General features: G+C 39.7%; 2 protein-coding genes across 2 annotated transcripts; both read right to left on the bottom strand.

The window, feature by feature from the left end:
- Nucleotides 1-22: 22 nt before the first annotated feature.
- Nucleotides 23-14436, bottom strand: tmem39a (transmembrane protein 39A). The gene is made up of 9 exons (XM_014981520.2): nt 14045-14436; nt 9796-9958; nt 7005-7227; nt 6820-6903; nt 6559-6713; nt 5026-5383; nt 4727-4914; nt 4484-4604; nt 23-2461 (listed from the first exon to the last, which is right to left on the bottom strand). Exons 2-9 carry the CDS (start codon nt 9906-9908, stop codon nt 2222-2224), a joined length of 1482 nt encoding a protein of 493 aa, XP_014837006.2. The 5' UTR covers nt 9909-9958; nt 14045-14436; the 3' UTR covers nt 23-2221.
- A 1864-nt stretch (nt 14437-16300) lies between these two features.
- Nucleotides 16301-24515, bottom strand: ildr1a (immunoglobulin-like domain containing receptor 1a). Its single transcript, XM_014981525.2, has 9 exons — nt 24106-24515; nt 23301-23471; nt 21107-21256; nt 20634-20753; nt 20394-20540; nt 20129-20251; nt 18731-18912; nt 17318-17911; nt 16301-17203 (listed from the first exon to the last, which is right to left on the bottom strand). The coding sequence occupies exons 1-9, from the start codon at nt 24170-24172 to the stop codon at nt 17165-17167; spliced, it is 1593 nt and encodes a 530-aa protein (XP_014837011.2). The 5' UTR covers nt 24173-24515; the 3' UTR covers nt 16301-17164.
- Nucleotides 24516-24803: the final 288 nt, after the last annotated feature.

Genomic DNA, 24803 nt, shown 5'->3' with positions numbered 1-24803 from the left:
AAAAAAATTTATATAACTCAACTGGTTTGAACATATTTACTTTATTTCAGGTGTCAGAATATCCAGAAATGATTTGCGGAAGCTGAATACTGTCAAAAGCTGAGAGATGAGGAGCGGGTCCTATAACTTCCCCAGCTGTGACACGCTGAATACCCAGCAATCTGAACCTGGATCCTGGGATTTGGCACACTGAAACCAAAAGAGAACCCCCCCGCCCCCCAACACCCCAAATCTTATTTTCAGTTTGAAACAATTGAGTCACATTATCATTTTGTAAAATTTTATGTAAACTCATATAAGATCAAATACATTTCACAGCAATGGGATCAAAAGGTGAACATGTAATCTGTCAACATACAGACTGATCGCTTTTTCTTTTTTTCGACCTACTTCGGAGTTGCCAATTGGAAGGGAGTGAAGATGAAGCATTTAAGTAAACTTAACAGATGCAGAACCTAAAACCCTTAAGCAGCGTTACTCAGTTATGGGCGAGTGAAAAGATGGGAGAACCACAACATTCAAAACCAGTATTTCAAATCACCGTGCTCTTAAGGCTGGTTGGAATCAGCTGCACAAACATGCAATCTCAACAGAACCATTTCGTTGCTGATATTTACTACATTCGTGTGAAAAATGTGAAACACATAAAGCACCGAAGAGCAAACCTAATTAGAAAACTGGCACTTGTATTTTGCATCAAATTTAACCGAAGATTCGGGAGTTTCATTTCGGGAGTTTCAGCGCCGGAGCTCAAACAGAAAAAGCAACGAAGGACACGAGGCTGATCACTGAGTGAGACGAAACAGAAAGTGACCTTTGTTTGGAAACTTTGCATATAGGAACTGGAAATGTTACAAGAGTATTTTCTGCCAGCTTTCACTTTGGCTTTCACCCCCAACCCAGCAGTAGCTTCTGGTAAATCCAGATCAGTGTGTGATGACAGCTTTTTCGTGTTGCAGTGGAAACAAGTGCTGGGATAGCCAAGGACAGCACTTTACCCGCCACATTCTCTTCATTTTCTCCACTCTAACCCAACAAAACAGCTAAACTGGACTTAATACCATTACAAGTTGTATCATCCTGCCATTTAATTCCCATTCAGGAGTTGAAGTGTTGTGGAAACAGCCTGAAACAGAAACCTACAACATCACAGAAAGTTGAATTTAGCAAGTCAAATGTAGGTCAGCAATCTGTCAAGAGTTTCGAACTAAATAATGCACCTGTTGACGATACGCTCTCCTGGACACCTCCGCATCGTGCGAGCGCTACGGTTTGGCAACAGGCGGAGCTACAGCTGATGTGAAGCGAGGGGAAACAAACATTTAGCGCAGTTCAACCAAGTTAGCTTTTTTTGTAGACTTCTAGGATCAGTTTGCCTCCTGTTGCACTTATTTTGATATTACTGTCAAAACTGAACAAAACTACTAAAAAAATAAAAAATAAAAAAATAAAAATCTGCTTTAGAAATAGTTCGTCATTTTGAAATGTATATATTTTTGTATAGTCGGATAAAAAAAAACCTCAGAGTTGATCAAATGAAACATGAAAAAGTCAGTACGGCCCACATTACAGCTGCATGCTTCAGCTTTATTTTGATTAAACTAAGGAATTTAGTTATGATCCCAAAGGAAATAAAATAAGTGACCTTTCCCATCCAACTCTGCCAATGAGAACATTTGGGCAAAATTACAAACTACTTTAAGAGCAGAATCTAAGGGTTGCCATAAATTGCAGCATTGATGCTGAAATGATCAAACCTGTTGCCTCCCAAAACACTGGCTGCCTGCAGAGAAAAGAGTCTGGGCTGAAGCAAAAAATAATAATAATAATAATAATAATAAAAAGAAACAACAATCTGGATCTCAGGCACAAATCTTTCCTCTCGTCTCGAGTTCCCCACTTTATTAACAGTTTCGGGCCACATCTGATGTGCGATTGGCCGCTTGCACGTGAAAGTATCTTTGGTGAAAGTCACCCCCAGGCATTCCCTGACTTCCCTGTCGTCTGGCAACAACGTAACAACATGCTAATGTCAGAGCGGTAATGCCCGGTGTAACACGAAATAGTATACAAAATAAAAATATTCTTTTAAATAGGCATATACAAACATCGCATTAAAAATAGAACCGTATCAAAAACACAGTTGTGAGTTCACAGTCTGCACCCCCTCCGGCCCACAGCTCCACGCTCAGAGTTTGTAGGTGAGGTTTTGTTGTCCTTTTTACTGTGACTTGAGCCCCGAACTGTTGGAGGACAGAGGGTAGGAGTAGGCTTTGCCCAACACAATGCGATCTCTGAGAAGTTTAAAAAGCACGTAATAGTTGCAGAGGAGGATAAGGCCCAGGGACAGCGTGTGGTTCCAGCACTCAGAGCGCAGCAGAGAGTATAGCTGGTACAAAACCACGCTGGACTCGATCCCGATCAGCAGGTTCAAGATCCGCAATGGCTTATGAAACAGGAACTGCAAGGACACACAGGAGAATTGAGAATAAAAATTACTTTGGGTCAAGATGACAAAGGGCTTAAAAATCTCCGCTTTAAAATTAAGATGGGTATTTCATAAAACGGACATTTTGTGCTGCGTCTGCCGCCTCTTGTATATTCACAGGAGCAATTATTGGTGAGAATAGGAGAGTTTGTTCGAAGCCAGACATAGATTTGTAAAATGTTGAAGTGATGACACGCTTCCTGCATGCTAGCTATTGCTTTCTGTTCTGGACTACAAGATGAAGAGTGTGGAGCGTTTCAGTATCCGCATCGCTTTGTCCCGACTAGGACGGCACTAAACTTCACATGCTAGTGGAAAGTGTATCGGCTCAGAGGAAATAATAAACCGTCAAATAAAACTGTTTTACAAGAGCCCTTCCAAAACAGCTAAAATAAAGTGCAGCCCTGCTCCAATATGCTCACTTTGAATTATGTTTTTTTTTTTTTTTTAGTGCTACCTGCTGACCAGGGGTATTTTGTAATAAACCTTGAACATTTCAGAGCTTGTGTGGATGCAGGAATTTTCAGAAACAAATTGAAAATATGATCTTGTGAAGTGAGCGAAACTCTCACTTTAATTGTTTGGCTGTTTTGAAAATTCAGGGTAATTTACTACATTTTTAATTAGATGTTTGTGCTTTTTCTGTGTCTTCCCAAAGATTATGAAAAAAACAACATTAAAAGTTGCACATTAACTCAAATCCACGATCTGAGCAGGTTTCCTGTGGGTTTCCAGTGCATTAAAGCCTTATTGTTAAAATTTTAAACTCAAGTTTTGAAGTGGAAAGTACAGGAAGTGATATTCAGGTTACATTCAATTCACAATTATTGTAAAGATGCTTAGTTAATTTTTTTAATTTCTAAAATAAATTCTCTTTTAAAAAATATATGAAGCTTAAAATGTAAGTTTTTTTTTTTTTTTAACAAATCTAATCCGGCTTACATTCATCTGTTTTGACTTCTATCTTCTTTTCAAAACGCTGCCATGGTTTTTGCTTGTCACATAAATAATACACATTCTGTCACACAACCTTTAGGCATCGACTCATCAACATTGATGATAAATTGTTTTATTTCAGATGACCTTAATTTTTAAATACATTGTTTTTTTCCCCCCTTTGATGTTAAGCAGGGCCATAATTTGAAGGCTGTCATGTGGGTGACGTTTTATTTGTGTTTTATAATCTCTTCATTGTCAGGACTTCTTGTACTGCAGAAGCATTTGACAGAGCACATGCACCATGTGCAGAGGCTGCAGACCTTGCTGCGGCTCAAATCCCATTTGCTCAATTTTGTTTTTACTCTTTGTCTCTCCTTCATGTATAATCAACTAAACCATCCAGAAAACAAAACAAAAAAACCTCGTACTGGACACACAGCACTGTCAAACGTATTATTCCTTTTACAGATTTCTTCTACTTTTGCTTTTGACCCGCACAGAGACAGCAATTGTTGCACTAACTAAAGCAGAACCACCTATTTTGCAGTGACACCACAGCACAACATCACCTTTCTATCCACTTCATTCAGTTCCCAGCAAAAATATTGGTAAATTGTAAAATCAGGCAGGAATTAAACACGTTTTTGGCTCCACCTATTTTCACACATTTGGCCTCCTTTCTCCAAATACACAGCAACTAAACTGGCTTTACATGTTCACTTTAGGGAAATTCATTAACCTAAATACTCTATTGTTTTAAAAAAAAGGGAACTGGTAAAATAAATTGGATTTTTAATTAACTTTGCGCCTTCTCTGATTACCTTACAGTTCACCACGTGTTGGGGGAAGCTCAAAAGGGCAAGCATTCAGTTTTTTTGTGGTTAAGCTCATGTAAATAAAAGGCCCCATTTTCATCAGTATCAAATGTTGGCCGAATACAAATTTACAAAAAAAAAAAACAAAAAAAAAAACAATCCTCACTTCTCCATTTCAGGTTTCTTTCCAAGAACACATGAATATGTAACTGGGTCCGACTAAACAAAATGAGATACTCACATAAAACCTTGCATGGGAAACATCAGAGGGAAGCGCAACATTATAGGATCCAACAGCCTTGTATAGACATCGACTGTGTCGTACCAACACCCCCTGAGGCCAAACGGTGCTTTCTGACCACCTGAAAGACACCGGCACCACACAAACCACAAACGATATCAGCTTCATTTGTCTCTCTGACAACAACAATGTGCGTGTGTGTGTGCGTGTGTGTGTGTGTGTGTGTGTATGTTGGACACCTACACATGCTGAGGTGTGTTGCTGTATGAACCGTGCTCCAGTTTCTGCCAGCGGCCCAGGTGAGCCGCCGAGCGATGGAGCAAGTCGCAGTAGCTGGGAGGCAGGAGTTGGCTCATCAGCATCACAAAGGCGTTGATCCACACCATAATCAGATGCTCACAAGACCAGCGCATGTCGTAGTACTGTGTACTCTGTTGGGAGGAAAGGAATGGGATTAGTTTTAACTTGGCCCAAAATGAAGGTACGGTTACTGAACAAACGGAAGGCCGGACGCAAGGACTTCACGTCAAGAAAACACCAACCTTGACGAAGCAGAGAGGCAAGAAGGCTACATAGTAAGCACTGAACAGTGAGTTGAATAGCACTTCTTTGATCCGCCGGTTAAAGTCGCTTTTCAGCTCCTCCACTTCTGCTCGAATCAGCTCGGGCGTGTCCGAGTGTATGTGCTGCGGGCAGGTGTGAGTGGGCATGTGTGGGGGGCTGGAGAACTGTTCTCTGATGTTCTCCCGCAGCAGGAAGAGGAAGTCGCGAGGTCGGAAGAGCTGGGACTCTGCGAGGTCGGCCTGCTGCTGCTCGGCGGGGTACTCGCAGTCAGAGCCCGGCGCCGGGCTTTTGCCTCCTTCCTGATGGAAGCAGCAGAGTGGGACGTACACACTGAATCTGAAGAGGACGGCGAGTGAAGCGAGAGCGGAAAACAGAGAAAGGATGAGATTCACATTGTGCGTGACGTGAACACATCATGCATCTTTAAAATGTTGAGAGACACGGAGGGAGAGCAAATTGCATTTTCTGGTTCCATTAGCACATTAAACGGAAAGATTCCCTGGCATTACTGAACTGTTGTGGATAAGCAGATCAATTAGCAGCTTTGTACATCTTTCCTTGAAAAGATTTCCGATGAAGATATATTTTTACTAGCAAAGGCAATTTATCAGATGCAGCTGTGAAAATATGTTTTGTTTTGCTTAGGTAAGAGCTTGAAGGACAGTAATGGGAACAGCGCTGAATAGAAATCTTGTTCCAAGTAAACTAATCCAGTTCAGGCTTTACTGAAGTATTTTAGATTCTGGACTGAAGGTGATTAAGTGTAGACACGTGTAGTTAATCATATAATAATTTCCATTTACATGATTTATCGTTTTCTCATTTCTTTCTACCAAAAACTGGATGACAAAAGTCTTCAGTCTGCTGCTTTGGTTTCAACTAAACCTTTTTTTTGAAGGACAAATTTGTTTACTGATACTTCATAATTCATTTTATTTGTCGTTTCTGCTGCAATAACAAATGTTGGATGATTAAAATGCCTTCCAGTTCCAGTGCTAAATGTTCATTAGGATTCAAATTAATTGATTTTTGAGAATGAGTTCATGGATTATTTTGCCATTACTATTGTCTTACTTCAAAACAACAGCATTATCGTTTATCACAATAACGTCTGGCACAATTTATCATCCAGCAAAATTCCTTGTCATGACAGTGCCAATTCCACTGGTGGAGCTGAGAGAGGAAGTGTGGGGGGGCGGGGTGATCCGTGACGGGGAGCTTTGTGAAAATAGGCTCCACTTTGAATGAGAAGGCGTTTAGGTAAAAGAGATTAAAGGATTCTTCAAACATGTAACAAAGAATCAAAGCAACACTTGTACGTTTTTAACCAGGGAGTAACATTATAACATGATATGAGGCTCAAAAAAGTGGATTTTATATTATACCCTCCTTTAATAAACAGTCTGATAGCAGACTTTCTGACTTTACTCCACTACATTCAGTGTAATTGTCTGAAATTAAATATTAGACAAGCACAGTGCTCTGGACAGCGATCCGCTCTGAGGACTCACGGGTATCCCAGGAACAGAAGGTTAAGGACAGAGTGGTTCCTGCACAGGTTGACCAGCGTCCAGCAGAGCACCCAGCCGCACATGGTCAGCAGGCTGAGCCGGGCTGTAATAAGTACTATGTAGCGGAACAGGGACCCTCCGCTGCTCTGAGACACCTGAAAAAAGAAAAGAAAAGAAAAGTGACCTAACAACTACTTTGCAATCATCCAAAAGGTACATTTTACAGCTTTTGTATTAGAGCGCTGAACACAGCATGTTTACCTCTGACACAATGGTCCAAACAAGCCTCCTGGCTAACATAACAGTGATGAAGATAGCCAGGTGGTAGTCCATTAGATGAAAGTTCTACAAGAAGAACAGAGTTTGGTTTTTTTCTTAAAAAAAAAACTTTTCCTGCTCATCTCTGTTGTTCTACATTAACTGAACTAATGTCTGTGCAATCTCACGAGTGAGGTAGAGGCAGCCGGATGACTGTAGGGGTACCACCACACCGTCCTGTAGATGTTGATGTACTGGACGAATAAAGCAACCAACAGGTAGAGAAAGAGCAGGAACTCAAACAGGAAGCTGCTGTCCAACGGCAGCTCGGGGATCCGCGAGTGACGGACCGGCTCCGGAGTGATGAGAGTAGAAATGGGCGGAGCAGACAGACCCACCGAGTTACTGCTTCTGAAAGAAGTCCAAGCAAAACAGTGCGTTTCAGTCAAACTGCACCTGCGGTAAATTGTAGAGACTAGAACTCCCCAAAAGATTCTGTTAAATTTCCACTTCCTCACTGTTAGGTCTGAAAACCTACAACACTAAAATACCTACAAAAAAAGAGCCGCAGACGACGTTCACCATGTTTCAATCAAGCTTTCGCGAAAAGAGAAATGGCAGCGTACGGCTCCTGCGAGCCATTCACTGTGTTTTCTGAAATCTTTCAGTCAGAGCGTGCCTTTTATTTTCAGAGAAGGGAGAGAGAAAAAGAAGAGGCAAGTTTTGTCTCTCCACACAGGTCGTCTAGGCCTTTCTCACGAGAGCGATTTCTCCCAAGGACGGCGAGAACAGCGTTAGAGATAATCGTGCTGCAGACACATTCTGTGACAGTGGGTCAAAAGTTTTCAACACAGCAGTCAAAAGTTTTAACACGCACAGTAAAAAGTTAGAACCTCTAAATGAAAATCAAGATAGTAATATAAGACTATTATAGTAAGAGTGATAATACATAATTCTAACACAAACAGTGAGACAAAACAAATGAAATGCTAGAAACATGAGCAGGTAATTTAATAATCCTCACAGCTTCATTTAGACATGCCTGAAAAAGTAATGAAATGCTCAGTGAAAGCCGTTCTTAACATATGTACAACATTTTAAGTTTTCATTAAAAGACAGATTACAGAATCGAGGGTTTCTTTAAATGTTTCATAATCACAATTTAAATGAGCATGAAAGGATTTACATGGTGGATAACAAAAAGTGAAAATTACCCAAGTTCAACAAGTTCATTTATCAGTGTGCTAAAGTGTTTTTCATAACACAAATCTACTATTTTTCTGTCTCAAATTCCTAGACTTTGTCTGACCTTCTTTTTATGAGAGTCGAGAACAAAATCTTGAACTTGAACTTTCTTCAATAGCAGTGGGATCCTATTATCAGATTGTCCACAATACTGAAAAATGAAATGCTAAATGTGGTGTCAGATTTTCAATGTGGCGAGCTACTTCACTTCTTTTGTGGGATTTGGTTAGTCTGCCATTACCTTGAAACCTACTGCACACTTTCTCGTGACCCTGACAACAATACATTTAATATTTGAAACAAATCTGCAATCTCAGGAGGATCCTAAACACCCTAGAGACCGAATAGTTTAATCTCATTCTGGTGTAAAGCGATCTTCATATCCAGGACCTCCAGGTTTGGCTCGATGCGTCTAAAAGTTCTGCAACTTTTAGATGCGCCACCGCTTCAACACAGCTGAGTCAAATAATGAGGTCATCGGCAGGACTCTGGAGAATGACTGCATACAGGCAGTGATTCATCGATTTGGTTCAGGTGTGTTGGGGCAGGGATGCAGCTAAAAGGCGCCAGAGCTCGAGGCCTGGATGTGAAGAATAGAAGTTCAGTCGACAACTCCTCCATCTGTCCTTGTAGTTCGATGGACAGAAAAAGCTCGGCCTTATTTATTTACAAACGGGTTAGAAACCACCACAAGACTGTGACTAATAACTTCTCAAGAATAATGTTACCTGGTCGAACAAGTTCAACTGCAACCACGATATTGAAGAGCGTGTCTGAACTGATCAATTGAAAGCTACACGTGTTAAAACTAACATAATCTGCGAAACGTACAAATTATATTCCAAGTTATACAGGGTAAGACTAAACTAAGGAACAACAGAATGCTATTTTGATTTTGTAATTTCTCCATTTGCATCATGGTGACTGTGCAAAGGTTCGACAAGCAGAGCGTCTAAAGCGGAGAAAGACAGGAGAAGAAACTTCCATTAAGAAGTCCTGACCGAGACGCAACGATGCAGCGACCGTCCTGACACATCTGTGGTTGTCGACGCGTGCAGGGCTTCAAATGTGGAAGTTGCCACAGTGATGAGAAGAAACTCATCGTGCAGATGGCTGAGGGATTATTCAAAACCCATCCACTTATCTGTTTCTTAGTTAAAAGAAAAAGATGCCACGCTGTTGATTAAATATCAAATTTCAATCCTTTTTTGTGAACAGGGTCTAAATGTGTTGTATGACAGGTTCAAATTACAGCAGGACAGTTTTTTATATGTAGGTCTTTAGCAAAATATGATTCTTTGTCAGAGACAGACATGGTAAAAGCTGGATAGTTTGGCCAAAATGACGTCGCATAGCAACCTTGGAAACAACAATTCAGGTTTTTGCTACTAATTACTTCATAACTTCCCTCAGCAGGAGGAAAGTTGTAGTTTTCAATATTTTTTCTTTACAGTTGTGAACATTTTAAATCAGAATTTTGTAAGACCAAAGACAGCTTGTTTATGTTTTCCTTTAATAACCAATGAATAAAATATTATAAAAGCTCTTTAATTCATTTTCCTGCAAAAAAAACCCAAAAAACCTCCTTGTGTCAACACAGCAAACACTACCTGGACACAGTTTGTGTTTTATGCCTTTTCCTCCACTTATTGACAGTGCTGAGCTCCATGTCCTAAACAAAGTCATGTTACAGCAGCAGTCCTGAGTGTCCTCCAAGCTGCATGTGTGCATTACCTGTTCCTGAGGCCCATGCCATTGCTGACGCTGCCTCCGACCAGAGTCTGCAGGGACGGCAGAGAGGAGCGACTTAGCTGCTGTCTGCTGGGACCCCTGCGGCCTCCTGGCATGGTCGCCAGTTACCGTTCCTCTCAAAAACCCACCATGTACTTCAAGGTCACTGGAGGGCGAAACGAGGAAAACAAAAGGCTCAATTAAGAAAAACAAAAAAAAACAGGAAGGGTAAACAGATCATAAAAAAAAGCAATTGAAAACCAGCAAACCTGAAAGGTAAACAGTATCTGACATTTAAACGAGATGTAATTAGCGTAAGGATGTGAGACATTAACTTTACAACCTATATGTAATAAGCGCACGGTTGAGAAGTTAAGAGAGAAAACATAAGCTGCACAGATGCTCCTGTTTACCAGTGAGCGGGTTCCCAGTTGTTAATGCATTTATATGTCATCATGGTAACACTTTATTTGAAGGGGGTTGAATAAGACTGTCATGACACTGTCATAAACATGACATAACATGTCATGAACATGAATAAGCCTTCAAGAAATCACAACTGTTTAAACTTTACCTTTAATAACATAAAGTTACCTAATTTTTAAAGTGCAATCAGTAATACTTTTATAACAAATTTATATCAGTAATGATTTCTGGTTAATGTCAAGTTGTCATAACAAAGACATTTTGAATAATGTCAACTTTGCATTAAAAGTGTCAAAATTTATCAAATGACGCTTTATGACAACAGTCATAAATATTCATGAAGGCTTATTCATGTTCATGACAGGTGTCATGTCAGTCTTATTCAACCCCCTTCAAATAAAGTGTTACCTTCGTCACTGTAAAAACTAAATGTCACATTAATGTTGGGGAAAACACCACCATGATTAAATATGACAAGATACAGAACTATTTAACTTTGAGGACTGCCTGTAACTATTTTCACGTTCCTAAACAAAATTAAACATAGTAAATCTGCCACGCCATGGCAAAAGTTCAGGAAAAAAATACTTAAGAGTATTTTGTGAAAGTAGATTGTGTGTGTTTTTTTTTCCCTCTTAGTTTTGGATTGTTATATAAACAAAGATCTTGACTACAACATACAGGTTGTAACCAGCATAAAAACAAAGAGATTTACACCAGAACTGTACGAGTTTCAGCTCAGCTTGGCGACAGACCGGTGTAGATTTTACAGACCAAACAAAGCAGCTTTCTGCAGAGGGAGCTTCATTGAAACTCTGTTTGTTTCTCATGTCGCTACCGACACCACCTCATCCAAAGCCTCCCTTATTGCAACATCCCTGGTTTTTGTCAAATAACATCTCGGTGACACAAACGGAGCGATCCCCAATTCTCAGCGGATAAAAAGCAGCTCTGTCTGGCTGAGCTCAAAATGGAAAACAACTGGCTAGAAGGACTGTAAAGTTAAAATTAAAAAAAAAAAAACCTGACCAATACAGGAGCAATTTATCTTCATTGTGTTATCTATAAAGTACTATGTGTCTGACAGAAAAAAAACAAAACAAAACAATGATGTAGTAAAAAAAAAAAAAAAAAATCTTTATTACAGTAGGAAAGTTACAGGTATATTAATCAGTAATGTGCTGCTTTTATAGAGCAAGCAATGTCTGACTGGAACATAGACGACAATTACACGGGCACTTTAATACTTTTTGGAAAGTCTGCAGGTTATTAAAATACTGCAAAGTTCAGAAGCTGCCTCAAGTATTTTTCAGCCTCTTTGGCACCAAACGTGACACTTTATTAAAACAATGAACTGTGTATCCCTACATCACAATTGATGGGGACTTATTACTTATCTTAATTAACTTTTAATGAAAAGTGTTTCTTCCAAACCAAATTTAAAAGCTCCAGCGAAAGCAAAATTAACTCACATAATAAAAAATAATAATAATTGACAGTTTCTATTAATGGCAACAAGATTTATATTATGTCCATGTTAAAAAAAAAAGAAAAAGCAAAACAACAAAACTGTATGCCTGATCTCTGAAACGCTGCCCAAGTTAAAAAAAACAGTGTGTAAAAATAAATCCTCTTTGCTCATATTTGAATGAGTTCATCTAAATTGAATCTTAATATATTTACTGTTGTTGTTTTTCCACTAAGGATTTAAGACGAAGAAAAACAGACGTAGGAGATCATTCATAACTTGTTTCTTCCTCTATTTTACCTCTGAAGTATTTCCACTAAGCAGACTTGCCCTTTCTCAGGCAACTGATTGTACCTGTGACTGACAACCAGTAAAACATCACAAATTTATGCGTCAGAAACTCAAGAGGAAAGTTGTTGACAACGCATCTCAAAATATGTGAACATTGGGAAGCATATGAGTATCATTAATATTTAATAGTTAGATGGAGTACCTTATCAACAAATAAGCAATTTCCCCTCGGGGATCAATAAAGTATATTCTATCTATTTATTTTAGATTACCTGTAGCAGAACTAATAAGAACATTTTGCTGGTAATTTCCAGGTAAATCTGAGTGTATGATGTACAAATAGTGGCGGCTGCCTTAGTTGAGTCCAAATTCCCTCTGAAGTCCCAATTTCAGTGTGAAATTCAAAAACTAGCAGGACCTGCAAATTGTTTTCCTCGGCTGCTTCGGAGCAATGCAAACTAGCAATGAACTTGTCTGCATTTTGTATTTTTAAACTCTGTAGCAACGTGCTCACTGAGGAAGTTGTATAATATTCAGAGTGTGACCAAGACAAATAAATCTTTTTTTTTTTTTTTTTTTTGCTCATTTAATCACACAATATGCACAGTTAAGGTCTGCCCGGGCTGCAATAAATGGTAGCTAATCATTTAAGCACCATGCACTCAGGCTGTTGGTGCCTGTAATATGTGTGGTGCGGTGGCTGTTAAATGCAGCGTAAAGCGTTTTAGAAGGCAGAGAGGTGGCAGTGGTCAAGTCATTCAGAAAATATAGGTGTTAGCCAGAACTTCCCACTTTTTTCAATTAAAATAAAAATTTAAAAAAAATCACTGGGATAGAAATATTTTAATTATTATTTCTAGCAGTTGAACAGAAGAGTCTCCGGTCTGTTTGCTGTGAACTGAAAGCCAAACACTTTTTATCCATCTCAGGGTAAAATTGTCATCGCAACAATAATCAACATTTTTCTAATATTGTGAAGCCCTAATCACTAAGTTTTACATACAAGGAGGCCGTACTGGATTTTGATGTTGAACCTCTGATTTTCGCACTTGGAATTTTGTCACCTAGAAAATTTCTGTCAATGTTTCAAGTTTTGAGATGTCAACTTTAAAAAAAAACAAAAAAAAAACAAACACACACACACTAGTTCCTTCAACCAATTATGCAATGCCACTTAAACTGTAGTAGCAGTGGTATTTATTACTTTTAAAATAAAAGTTTGAGATCCATAGCATTGTTTTCTAGTCGACAAAAAGCTAGTGCCTAAAACAAGACATTTGAATCCCTACGTTAAAACAAGCTGCGAATACAAGCCCAACCAAAACATAATCTGTAGGACCCGATTTAAACGTCACATAAAAGGGGCTACATTGTGTGTTTTGTGCATTTTTTTTTTATCCCCATCATGTTTTTTTTTTATTTTATTTTATTACTTTAATCAAGTCCGTTTTCCTTGCCGTTGTAACACAAAGCAGAGGCTGACAGCATCCAGCCTTTGGCTGAACCAACATCTCCTTTATGCTGATGTGCTTTATGAAAAATGATGGAGATGCTGATAATGGGGCTCGCTGAACGCGTAGCAGCAGTATTAGGTTGTTTTAGCTGCATCTACAAACAGGAAACAGACGTTAGCATGCACGCAAACACACCACAAGGGACCTAAACTACAGCTGTAAGTCAAAAGTGAAAACAGGAACTGTTGACTACAGGCAATGACTCGGTCTTCGTGATGCGACAGCGCGTCTCTCTTTTTGGGCTTCCAAGTGGCTTTTGGAGATGAAGAAGTCCTGAACATGCACTTGTTGGACTCTGCTGTTTTTCTTCCTCGAAGGAACATTTTGCTATGAGGTGTTTTATGGCCACTGACTTGCTAAGACATGCACTAAAGCTGCTTGCGTGAATCATGGCATAAGGCAGCGTTGTTCATTTCCCCCACCCCCTAACCCCCACGAAAACTTGCGAGAATACTTTATAAAGCTCGCCTTATAAAAGACACACATGTGAAGCTGCTAGCCTGTTTAGCCTGTTGGAATAAATGAGGAGAATTTAAAAGCTAGGTCTACTCACACAACATCGACAACATGCGGAGGGCTGAACTGAGCCGAGCGAGGATGCATCAGTCAGTTGTGTGACGAGTCCAGACAGCAACGGGCATTTCTCCACCTTCCAGCTTCAAAATCCAACACTATGCGGGCGTGGCGACGACTTACAACGGCAACGGCGACGCTGGGGGGTCGCTCTCTCCTCCTCTGGAAACATAAATCGGCTCTAGAAGTTAGTGCTGGGCTGGAGGAGCAACAGTGTAAGTGCGCTGCACAGAGACCGACGTGGCAAAGCAGCACCTCCTCTGCTAGCGTCGTCATCCAAACGCGACTCTGAAGAGCTACCCGCTGCACGGTGGCTGTGACGACAGCCTCGGCCGGTTCTTTTCCGGGATCCGAATCATTTGGCTCAGCTCTTCTGGAAAAGTGAATTATTTCGACTAAAGATGTTCACTTAGTTTTACTTCTTGATTTGCAACCAGCGTTGATGTTTATTGAGAATATGTCCATTCACAAATGTAGCTCAACATATGTTGTTTTTTTTTTTTTGTAGAAAAATAACCCATAAAACACAATATATGTATGTGGTACTTCTTAAAATGAAATAGTACTGAGCATCTTTTAATGTATTTGGCACTACGCAGACAAAATCTACTTTGATTTGGCTGACAAAGTAGCGTTTCTCTATGCAGCTGTTACATTTAAAGACCTATTTCCTATTTTATGAGGGCCACATAAAAAAGTTATGGTGGGCCGATTAGGCTCCCGGGCCTTGAGCTTAACACATAATACTCTAGTGCACCACTAACTGTAAAATCCAACAACGTTAAATTGCTTTTTTTTTTTTCTTTTTTTTTTACTAAGACTGGCATTTGAGGAAAAGCAAGCTGAACTGGATTTCCTTTGTACACGAATCAGTCAAAAGTTCACACATGCAAACAGTGGCGCAACTGTACATTTGGCGCCCCCTCTGGTGCTGCGCCCCTATGCGTTCCATACGCTGCATACCCACTTTTTGCGCCTCTGCATGCAAACCTGAGGGAAAGTACTTGGAGGCTCAGAGAGGCTTTCTCAAAGAGCAGTATTTATGTACGGACCACATGGCGCAACAACAAAACGAAAAAACAGAAAGAAGCGGCTTAAAGCTGTCCAGATAAATGAGTGGGCAAAATGAACAGGCTCAGTCACAGCTGACGCATCACAACTCCAGAAAGCTACATCTGCACAGTCGCAGTTCAGGCACAGTTTGACAGATAAGAGTTATGAGCTGGAGATCAAAGGAAAGCGCAAACGCCACATCAGGTTTATTGCTTGTACACTTATCAACGCAGTATTGTTCTGGTTTACCGAGCTCAGGAGCACTTGAAGTTAAAACAGTTTTTCCTCTCATCCATGAAGCCACAGATATGGAAAACGATACGTAGCGGCAGAAAAATAAATAAGACAGACAATAATCCATCTGTCAACTGAGACACACTGAAGTCAGCTACTCATTAGTGCACATGGCATCATATCCATGAAAGCAGATAAAGGGAAGACGGAACTGCACAATTGTAGAGTCGTTCTGATAAAAAATAAATGAATATAAAAAATATAGGATTTAATTTGCATTTCAGGGATTCTCAAACTTATCCACACTACATTTACCTCTTTGCGTGACTGCTGTGGCATTGTAGGAACAAGTTAGAAAATATTGATTGTTAAAACTTTCTTTAAATGTTCCCGTTTTATCATTTGTGTCGTTTTGTGCAGCCCTTTTCTGATATATCTCAGTGGGTGAAGTTGAAATTTACTAGCTGAAGAGAGAGAAAAAAAAAAAACTTGAACCAATCATGCCATTTTATTTTATATGCAATGTTTTTGTGTTTACAGGGAAAAATAGTGATTGTTTTGTTAGTGGAGTGTTTATTTCAAACTGAATTTAAAGCCGATTTCATGAAGCTGAAATCGGCTTGCTTAAAATCATGCCAGTTTTAGACAATGTGGTGATTAAGTCACGGACAGGGTGATGTAATTTTATACAAGACAGATCTATAGATTCGAGCCAAAAACAAGACAATTTTTATCACAATGCCACTTAAGATTTTGTACCTTTTTGTAAATGATATATGTGGGAACAATTTTACATTATTCTAGGGAGGGTGATATGATACACATTTATCTGTCACAAATGATTCAAAACGTATATAGAATACATCCCTTACCTTCAACCAGGAACAACACAGTCACAGGGACAGTATATTTTTCTTCAACTGTTAAGTTTCAAGACGGAGAACAATGATACCTAAAAGTTATAGAGTTTATTAATAAATTCAAACCAACTGTACATGATTTTAAGCAACAGAGAAATCGAGGGCAACCATATGTTCAGAATGTGCAACTATAAAAAAAGAAAAAAAAAGTTTGGAGTGTGTCCTACATCACTGAAAATCATCACTTATTTACACACAGTTTTATTTTTTTTTTTTTTTTTTTTTTTTCAAGTGAGCACTAAGTGCAAATATGTAATTTATTGACTGCACAAAGATTTACAAACATGTTCAAAATAACCCCGACTGCTTTTTGTGGCACAGTTCCCTTCAAAACCTTAAAAAATATATATTCATTGCACTCACTATAAGATGCCCAGCAGATGTGAAAATACACTTATTTACAACACTTACAAATTTAAGCATAACATGGACAAAGGTCTTTTTATATTATTAAGGGTACAAATAGGTGTAATGTAACAGCTGTAGTTTACTGGCCCTGATTGCAATTGCAAAAGCATTTATTATCTTATTATTACCAGGAATTGCCTGTGCTGCTGCACAAACATCCAACCTGAGGTTTATGTGACTTTAAGCTGTGACTTTGATGCTACCTAAGAGTTTTTTAAGCACACAAACAAACCAGCAGAGGGGAGTGTTGCTCAGAATATTAAACAAAGGAAACCATTAGAAGCTCGCAGCATTTCACAATTTACAGGCTTCACTGAGTCTTTCAAATAGATTTCAATCTTCTTTCCATCTAATTAGGCAAAAAAATAAAATAAAAATAAAAAAAACTGTTGTGTCGTCCTTTAAGAGTTTACCCACAGCCAGAAAAGGCAAATGAGTTGTGCACGTTTGCTGAGAGGTCAGAAATGGTTTCCCTGCCGGACAGCTTAGATGACAACACTGGTGGCGCTCCGGGAACTTTTGTCCTGTGAAGGAGAAAACGACTTTAGATTCACTTCAGAAGTGATGCGGGCAAGCCAAACATTTCATCATGTCTATTTTGATCATTTCTGTGTTTACTTAAACAATGAGTGCCTTACAGAGTACTCATTCCTCCGTGGTCCTGGTTTCTGTCCTGGCTCGTATTCTGTGTACTTGGGAGGTTTGTCAACCCAGGCTCCTCCTCCTCCTCTTCTACCCCCTGCTGCTCCTCTCCTGCTGCTGGAGTCATCATCGGAGCCCCACGATCCCCTGGAGCGTCTTGCTGCTGGAAGAGAGTAGTCCCCTCTGGACCTGCTATCAAACAAATCATCCCTGGAACGGGAGCGAGGGCGATCCATGCCCGGCTTCGATCTATAGTGACCTCTCCCGTCCAGGGATTCCTCGCTGTAGCTCCGGGGAATTCCTCTAGATCTGGTTGGAGAGGGGTAACGCCGCCCGCCTGGTGCCCCACGGTCATCGTTACGGCCAAAGCCACTGCGGCTGCTCTCGCTGGAGCTGGGAGGGCGGGTCTTGGGTGCCGGGGGTCTTCCTGAATACTTATCCCTGTTTGGTGGAACTGTAATGACGCGGCGGTCCACTGGACCGTCATCGAGAGCGGAGATCATACTGGGAGCCCCCTGGGAAAATGGGACGTGCATAGGCATGTGCTGGGGAGGAGGAGGCATCTGCTGCATGTGGGAGGGTGGCATGGACTGTCAGGAAAAGAAAAATATCAGCTTATTTCACCTTACAAATATATTCAGTTATGCACAAGATCATTAAATTATGTGAACTGTGAACAAGATCTTTAATCCAAGAAAGTGAGAAAAAAAATTACATTCTGCATCAGTAGCAAAGCTTACAGATAATCATGCCCGGATAATTCCTGTAGTATAAAATAAAGCCAACTCCTACTTTTTACGTGGGGGAAAAAAAAACACCCACAAAAATTACAGACAAGACTGCAGCTGAAAGATTACCATTTAACATTTCAAAAGCTCTACTTCAACCTACCAGGGATCTGGACAACATGGTTCTCAGATCATACCCAGACCAAAACATCAAGGGAAGTCTGAGGCCATGGATGTTAAAACTATGGACTTTTAACATCTATAGTTACAAGTTATTGAACATTTAACATTCATAGTTAAAATTTCTCTAACTTTTAACGACACTAACTATATAATATGGTAATTCTACTAACTGCGTTGACATCAAAGCCCTGTTAGTAAAACATGTGCCTCGTTTTCCACATGTGAAAATTGAGGCACATGTGGAAGGGAATGGAAACAGTGGGTGGTGATTTCTTTAGAGCACATTAGAAATAGTAGAAAGAGCAATTAATGCATGCAAACTTATGTTTTTAAAGGAAAATATCATGATATCATGATGCATGCATAGTTAGCTTCTAAATAAAAAGCACAAAGAAGCAAAGAAAATGAATTAAAGTCCACAGGAACAGTGACATATAGGTTCCTATGTAAAGTTGTAATTTAAATATTCGAGGTTAGACAATAATATGGGGAACATACCTGTAGAAGAGGACTTGTGACATCCATTCCTCGCACCTGGTTCTCCAGGTAGTCAAGCATCTGATTGGTGTTGGCAGAAACGTGGGTGCCTTGGACACTAGGAGGGGGCATGCTGTAAGCTGTGGGCTGAGGGGGGGGCAGGGGCATTGGCTTTAGAGGGATGCTCTTCCCAGAGACAGATCCTAGAGAGAAAAAAACAAAATAAAACAAGTTCACAAAAGAGTTAGAGGAGAGTACACATCTATCAGAAAGCTCATATGTTTTAGTGTCAATCTTTTCCGTTTTTGAATGAGGCTTAATACATCAATAATAATGCCTCAAAGGCCAAATGGGCTAAAGTGAACTAACACTTTAAATTTCTCAGTTTAGATTTTAGCCAACTTGAGTTACTACCTCAACCTTTCCTCTCCTGCTCTCAGTGAAGGCAGTCGCTTTTTTCCTCTGCTCCCTCCCTGCCCATGCCTGCCCTGCTTGCTCTGGTTGTGTCCTGTCTTTTTCCATATTTTTGGAGCCTTTCTTTGCCCATCCTCCAAATCTACAACTTATGGATCCAAAACTCACTAACGGGATGGAATCGATCTTGGAGAAGTTGCTAGTTTCGGCTCAGTGGAACGACCAAACTAATTTGGATGATTGGGAACTGAGATGTGTCGGAGGGACTTTAGGGAAGATTGAAATTTATAATCTACCCGACCTAAGACATTCTGCATCTGAATTGGCTTTCCCCGTGTTGCCTTGGAACAGCTGCATATTTCTAATCTCCTTGAAGATATGTAAACATAGCGCTCCTTCCCACCTCACCCCCCTCCTGTTATCCATGGAGCTGTGGAGCTGAGCGCTCCCAAGGCCATCATGCCTTGATAACAACACCTCTATCGGACTTCTGCCAGAAGGCTGGGCAATGTGGTTTCATGGCCCTGTGATGTCACCACCTACACTCATGCCTTTGTTTTGTCTGAATGTTGCCATCTGCCCCAATGTGTCCTGTCCTCTTTTTTATTTTATTTTTGTTAGAAACTGTGGAGTACTCACTTTTAATCCAGAAAAGGAATAAGATAAGTCACTGTTTAGCTTATATTTTAGAAACTGTACAACACTCACTATTTAGATGCAGAGAGACTCCTATTATTGCAACCCAGAAAAGGAAATGGAACGAACTTTCCTCTTTAAGGAAGAAAAAAGGTCTCACAATGGCGATATGATAAATTTCCACCGCTTGTTCACAGAACACAGATGCTGATCAGAACCCCAGACATTAAAAACACAGCAGTTCTTTAAAATTGTGTTTATAAATTGTATGGATAAATATAAGACACCCATTTGCTATAGAAGTAGGAAAAAACAAATACTAGGATCAGTGTTTTAGTGGGCCGAGAAGCAGATCATTTCTTTGTGTACCTGGATAGAGAGCTGGGTTCATCTGTGAGGACACCTGGCTCAATGGCGCATAAACTGGCTGCCCGTTCAACCATGGAGTCATGGCCCTCTGAGCCTCCTTCATCATGCGATGCTGCATAACAGCTGAAAGGTAGCAAAGGTAATGTTCAAAATAGTCAGAACTTAAAAATAATGAGGCAAATGGCATACCCTAAGTAGCAATAGCTATGCTATTTGGGATATGCTTTTATTAAACCATTTGACTGCTACATCTTGCTACATTTACCTCTTTCAGGACAGCAGCATTTCTGCGGACAGCAGGGGCAGCGGACATAGCAGCAGCAAACCTGTGGGCAGCACTGGCAGCAGCAGATACAGATGAGCAGGAGCAGGAGGAGGGCCCCGATGATGATGAACAGCACCGTCAGCCAATCTAGGAGAGAGAAGAAGAAACGGTGGCGTCTGGGTGAACTGCGCTACAGAAGGAAACATCCCGGCTGAGAAGTCGACGTTCTCCGTTTCTTACTGTAGACGATGAGCTTGACTTCTTTGTCCGAGTCACCGGTGGTGTCTCCAGGAGCGTCAACAGCACAGAAGTAAACCCCGTTGTCCCACCACATCACCTCATTTATCACCAAGTCTGCCTCTGTGCAAACACACAAATGTACATCAATGTTAGAATTTGGCTGTCCAGATAAAACTGCCTATTTAAAAATGCTTTTTTTTTTTTTTTTTTTTCCACATTAGTCGTATTGATGAGTATGGGATGAAGAATGGCATTAAATTTCAATGAAGATTATAGCAGAGTTTATTGGTTTGGCTTTCAAAAGTCAATTACAAAATATAGACTATTTTGAAAGTTCAGTCAAAAAATGCTGCCCATTACCTCGCAATAGTTTGAGTTGAGTAAAAATATTTTTAAGACTGGGCACAATAATAAAAAGGGTGGGATGATAAAGCAATCTCCTAATTGAAATTAAACATCTTATAGAAACTCACTATTTTGCATCGTGATCTTTCGCTCCCGATACTCAGATCCCAGAATCGGCTCATTGCTTCCTCTCTTCTGGATTACGACTCGAACCGTCCGCTGACTGTCTTGACAGTTGTTTGCCGGGTCCTGTCCGAGCTGCAGCTCAGACTGGTACGCTGTTAAAACAAAAACAGAGTCATGGCTTAAATCAGTGGTCCCCAAACTACGGCCCGTGGGCCGGATCTGGCCCGCCTCCACATTTGGTCCGGCCCCCTGAACAATACCAGAAAGCATTCAGATTTTTTTTCATATACCGTATTTCCCAGACTATAAGCCACTTATATGTGGAGTTTTCTTCAACCACCAGGGGCCTCTTTAGCAGGAAGTGAATCAAATGGAAGTCAAAATTGGAAATAAAAGAAGAAAGCGCCCATTAAAACGGAATTAGGTTTTAATAGGGAATTGAAATTTGAGAATGTTGTTGATCAGTTAAATAGCATTGAGGGGAAAAAGAAGATTTTTCTTTTTTTTTTAAATAATACTGGGATCATTATGAGAATTTGAGGTATATTAGGATCCAGTAGATGGCAGTAGTGCAACAATAATGAATGCAAGCTCCCGTTGAAATCTGAAGAAGAAGAAGAAGAGGAAGAAGAGGAAGGAGGAGGAAAGCACCCATTTTCATTTAGCACATGCTAGTAGCAGACACGAAGGATCAACACTTTTACTGTTACAGTTACCATTCGGAAACAACCGCAATCAGTTCATTTAAATCTAAACTTGGCAACTTTTTCTTTTTCAACTGTAATAAATGTGATATTCAATTGACCTGTTGTTACTCAGATTTTGGGTGTCCGCCCCCCTCTGCTGCTGCTGCAAAGCTGTGGAAAACCTGGAGCGGTAGAGATATCTATGGCTTATATGTGTATGTTTACTGGTTTTTAAAAAAATAAAAAAAACTTTGGGGTTGTGGCTTATAGTCCAGTGCGGCTCATAGTTTGGAAAATACGGACTATAATCCTTGCTGGATTTATTCTGTGAAGAACCCAGAGAGGGTTATTTGATTGTGCTTTCTGGAAAACAATATATTTTCATATTTAGGCACTCCTGCCTAAATCATCAGACTTTTTTTCATCATCAGACTTTTTCTGTTACAAACTGACTCCGGCCCCCCACCAGAGAAGGGAAAAGTTATGTGGCCCTCACAGGAAAAAGTTTGGGGACCCTTGGCTTAAATCATAACTTTGTCACTTAATCAAATTGAGTGTGTTTCAAGGGTTCCTGAAGTTTTCCATGTTAAAATTTCAGACTCAAGTTTCAAATGTTAGAAGATGAGATTTATTCAAAAACAAAGAGATGAGACTCAATGCAAAGTACCAATTGTTTCCCATCATTTAAACTCTACGTATTGATTAGGATGCGAGAAGCACTGCACACTCTTTTCAAGACTGAACAGGAGTGTTATATTCCACTTGCCACTCTGAATACATCCTCTGTAGCATAATTTGTTGACTTGTAATTTTCTCCTTGTCCTAAATCTAGTTCCATGAAAGATCAATTGTAAAATTTGCAGCATGTCCAACATTAACTTGTTTTAGGTGCAGATTTCGGCATCCAAATTAAGACATGTTCGCTGCCAACGCCTGGTGAATGGATGCACCACTGTCTTTGAAAATGCTAAATATTTTGTACACAAATATTTTAACCGCAATTGTTGTTTAGGTCCAACACATAAACAAGCATAAGAAATAAACTTGCTTCCTCTATTGTAGTGTGATTAACATGGAAAATTGTTTGCTTTATGTTTACTTGAAATGAAGTTAATTTTGGGTGAATGTCAATAAGCTTTATGTACAGTGATGAACGGCAGATAAGCTAAGACAGCTCCCTGTGGCAGGAAGTTGCTGTTTCTCATACAGCAACTTCTGTATGAGAAACTTCTTAAATTCTTGGATTGAGCTTAAGGAGCTCAATCCAAGAAAATAGCCGGTAATATAAAAATATTCCCAAAAAGAAGTATAAATGTGAAAGTTGATTTATTTAGCTCCGATTTAAAAATATATATATTTAAAATAAATAAACTGGTTCATATTGCTAAAGTACATGGGAACGAAACTGGTTTGATTGCAGGCATGAACTGGAACAAGGTTGGGAGGAAATGTCAACACCTGCACCAAATACACCACCTGTTTTCTCTGACATGAAATATATCTACTTTACCTGTGGAGTAGTACTCCAGGACAGGATCCTTGCAGAAGGACTTGTACCTCCAGGTGACAAGAACTTCATTGGGGTTTGCAGACGTGGAGTATTCACAGCGGAGAGTCACTGAGGCGAACAGAGTTGTGGAGCGCTGTGTCTGGGCTACTGTCACTTGTATACAAGCCGACTCTGTGGAGAAACAGATTAAAGATGTTTCAGATCCAAACCAATGTAAAAGGTGAAGCTGATTTAGAGGACTTAGGCTGTCCTTTCTTTGGAAGTGATAAGAGTCGAGCAATGTGTGTGTGGGCCTCTTCCAAACAAGGAGATCATTTCAGACTGGCAAAACCAGAAAGACTAGTAGTACAGACACAAACACCGGAAATTACTCCCAGTGAAACTACAAACACATCATTCAAAAAGGTGGAATGAAAACTCTTTTTGGCTTAAAATTAAATGGTTAAAACTAAACTGGGCCAGGAAGCAGTGACCTGTAAACATTGTTTATAAAAAAAAAAACATTTTTTTTTCTCTCCCCATTTTTTTGGGTCCTGAAGCGAGAGAAGCAATAAGGTGGCCGGACAGAAAATTAATGTTATCAGTAACAACAAATGTATTTAGATACAAATAAAATGCGTAAATGTCGACTTGATACCAATTAGGTTGTTCAAAAGAATAGTTTCATTTTTATCTATTAAACATCGTCACGTGACCGATACCTTATCTTCAGAAGGTTTAACTCGAAATGAATAGATAACAGAAAATTTATATACACATAAGTTTAATAAACTACGAAGATAGAAAGCAAAGGGGTGTTATTTACCTTTTATAAGAGAAAGTAGGAAGACTGCGACAAGGATTCTCCACATGGTGGTAAAATAGACACCCATACACACCAAAAAAGAAGAAGGAAAAAAAAAAACCTCCGGCTCTGAAATCCTCGCTCAAACTTCGACCAGGCCACAAATATTAAAAACTATTCTTCTGAAAAACAAGCAAAGCTAAGACTATGTTTCCACCTCGACCTAAATCCAGCTCAACATTGTTCCACTCTGAATGTTTAGCTCTGGTTATCTTACGGCTGAGGCTGATACTGAGCTCTTCTCTGGCCACACCCCGAAACAGGTGAGTTCATCCGGGGCTGTGACGTATGCGGGTGAACTGAATTCCCCCCCATGCTGACAGAAAGTAAAACAAATGCAAATTTGGAAAAACAGAAACATAAATATGTGATATGTAAGAATCTCCAAGTACAAATAACATCAGCTGGTTTCTCTATTCATCCATTGTTCTGAAAAAAAAAAAAAAAAGTAACTGACCTATACATAATTTTGTAAAACCAGGAAGTATTCTCAACAGGAACAAAAAGTCCCAAACTACAATAAAGACATTACTTATGAAATAATTGTGAAAATATATATCATAAAGTTAATAAAACTAGAAACAAGCAGATAAATATTTTATTATAATTCTACATTATATTGCGTTTAATTTTTGAAATCCAAAATTAAATGTTTTGAT

This window comes from Poecilia mexicana, unplaced genomic scaffold (assembly GCF_051168715.1).
Source record: "Poecilia mexicana isolate PSO_F unplaced genomic scaffold, ASM5116871v1 scaffold_3, whole genome shotgun sequence".
Taxonomy (NCBI): Eukaryota; Metazoa; Chordata; class Actinopteri; order Cyprinodontiformes; family Poeciliidae; genus Poecilia; species Poecilia mexicana.
This window is presented reverse-complemented; position numbering and strand designations above follow the sequence as displayed.

Bases quoted from the DNA above. Each gene is read 5' to 3' on its own strand.
- tmem39a (XM_014981520.2), bottom strand. From the start codon at position 9,908: ATGCCAGGAGGCCGCAGGGGTCCCAGCAGACAGCAGCTAAGTCGCTCC. The intron at 7,228-9,795 runs GTAATGCACACA...GACTTCTTTCAG, and splicing joins GGCATGGGCCTCAGGAACAG to AAGCAGTAACTCGGTGGGTC. The intron at 4,605-4,726 runs GTAGGTGTCCAA...GGTGTCTTTCAG, and splicing joins AGCAACACACCTCAGCATGT to GTGGTCAGAAAGCACCGTTT.
- ildr1a (XM_014981525.2), bottom strand. From the start codon at position 24,172: ATGGGTGTCTATTTTACCACCATGTGGAGAATCCTTGTCGCAGTCTTC. The intron at 23,472-24,105 runs GTAAATAACACC...GTTTCTCCACAG, and splicing joins CCTACTTTCTCTTATAAAAG to AGTCGGCTTGTATACAAGTG. The intron at 20,541-20,633 runs GTAAGAAACGGA...TCTCTCTCCTAG, and splicing joins AGTCAAGCTCATCGTCTACA to ATTGGCTGACGGTGCTGTTC.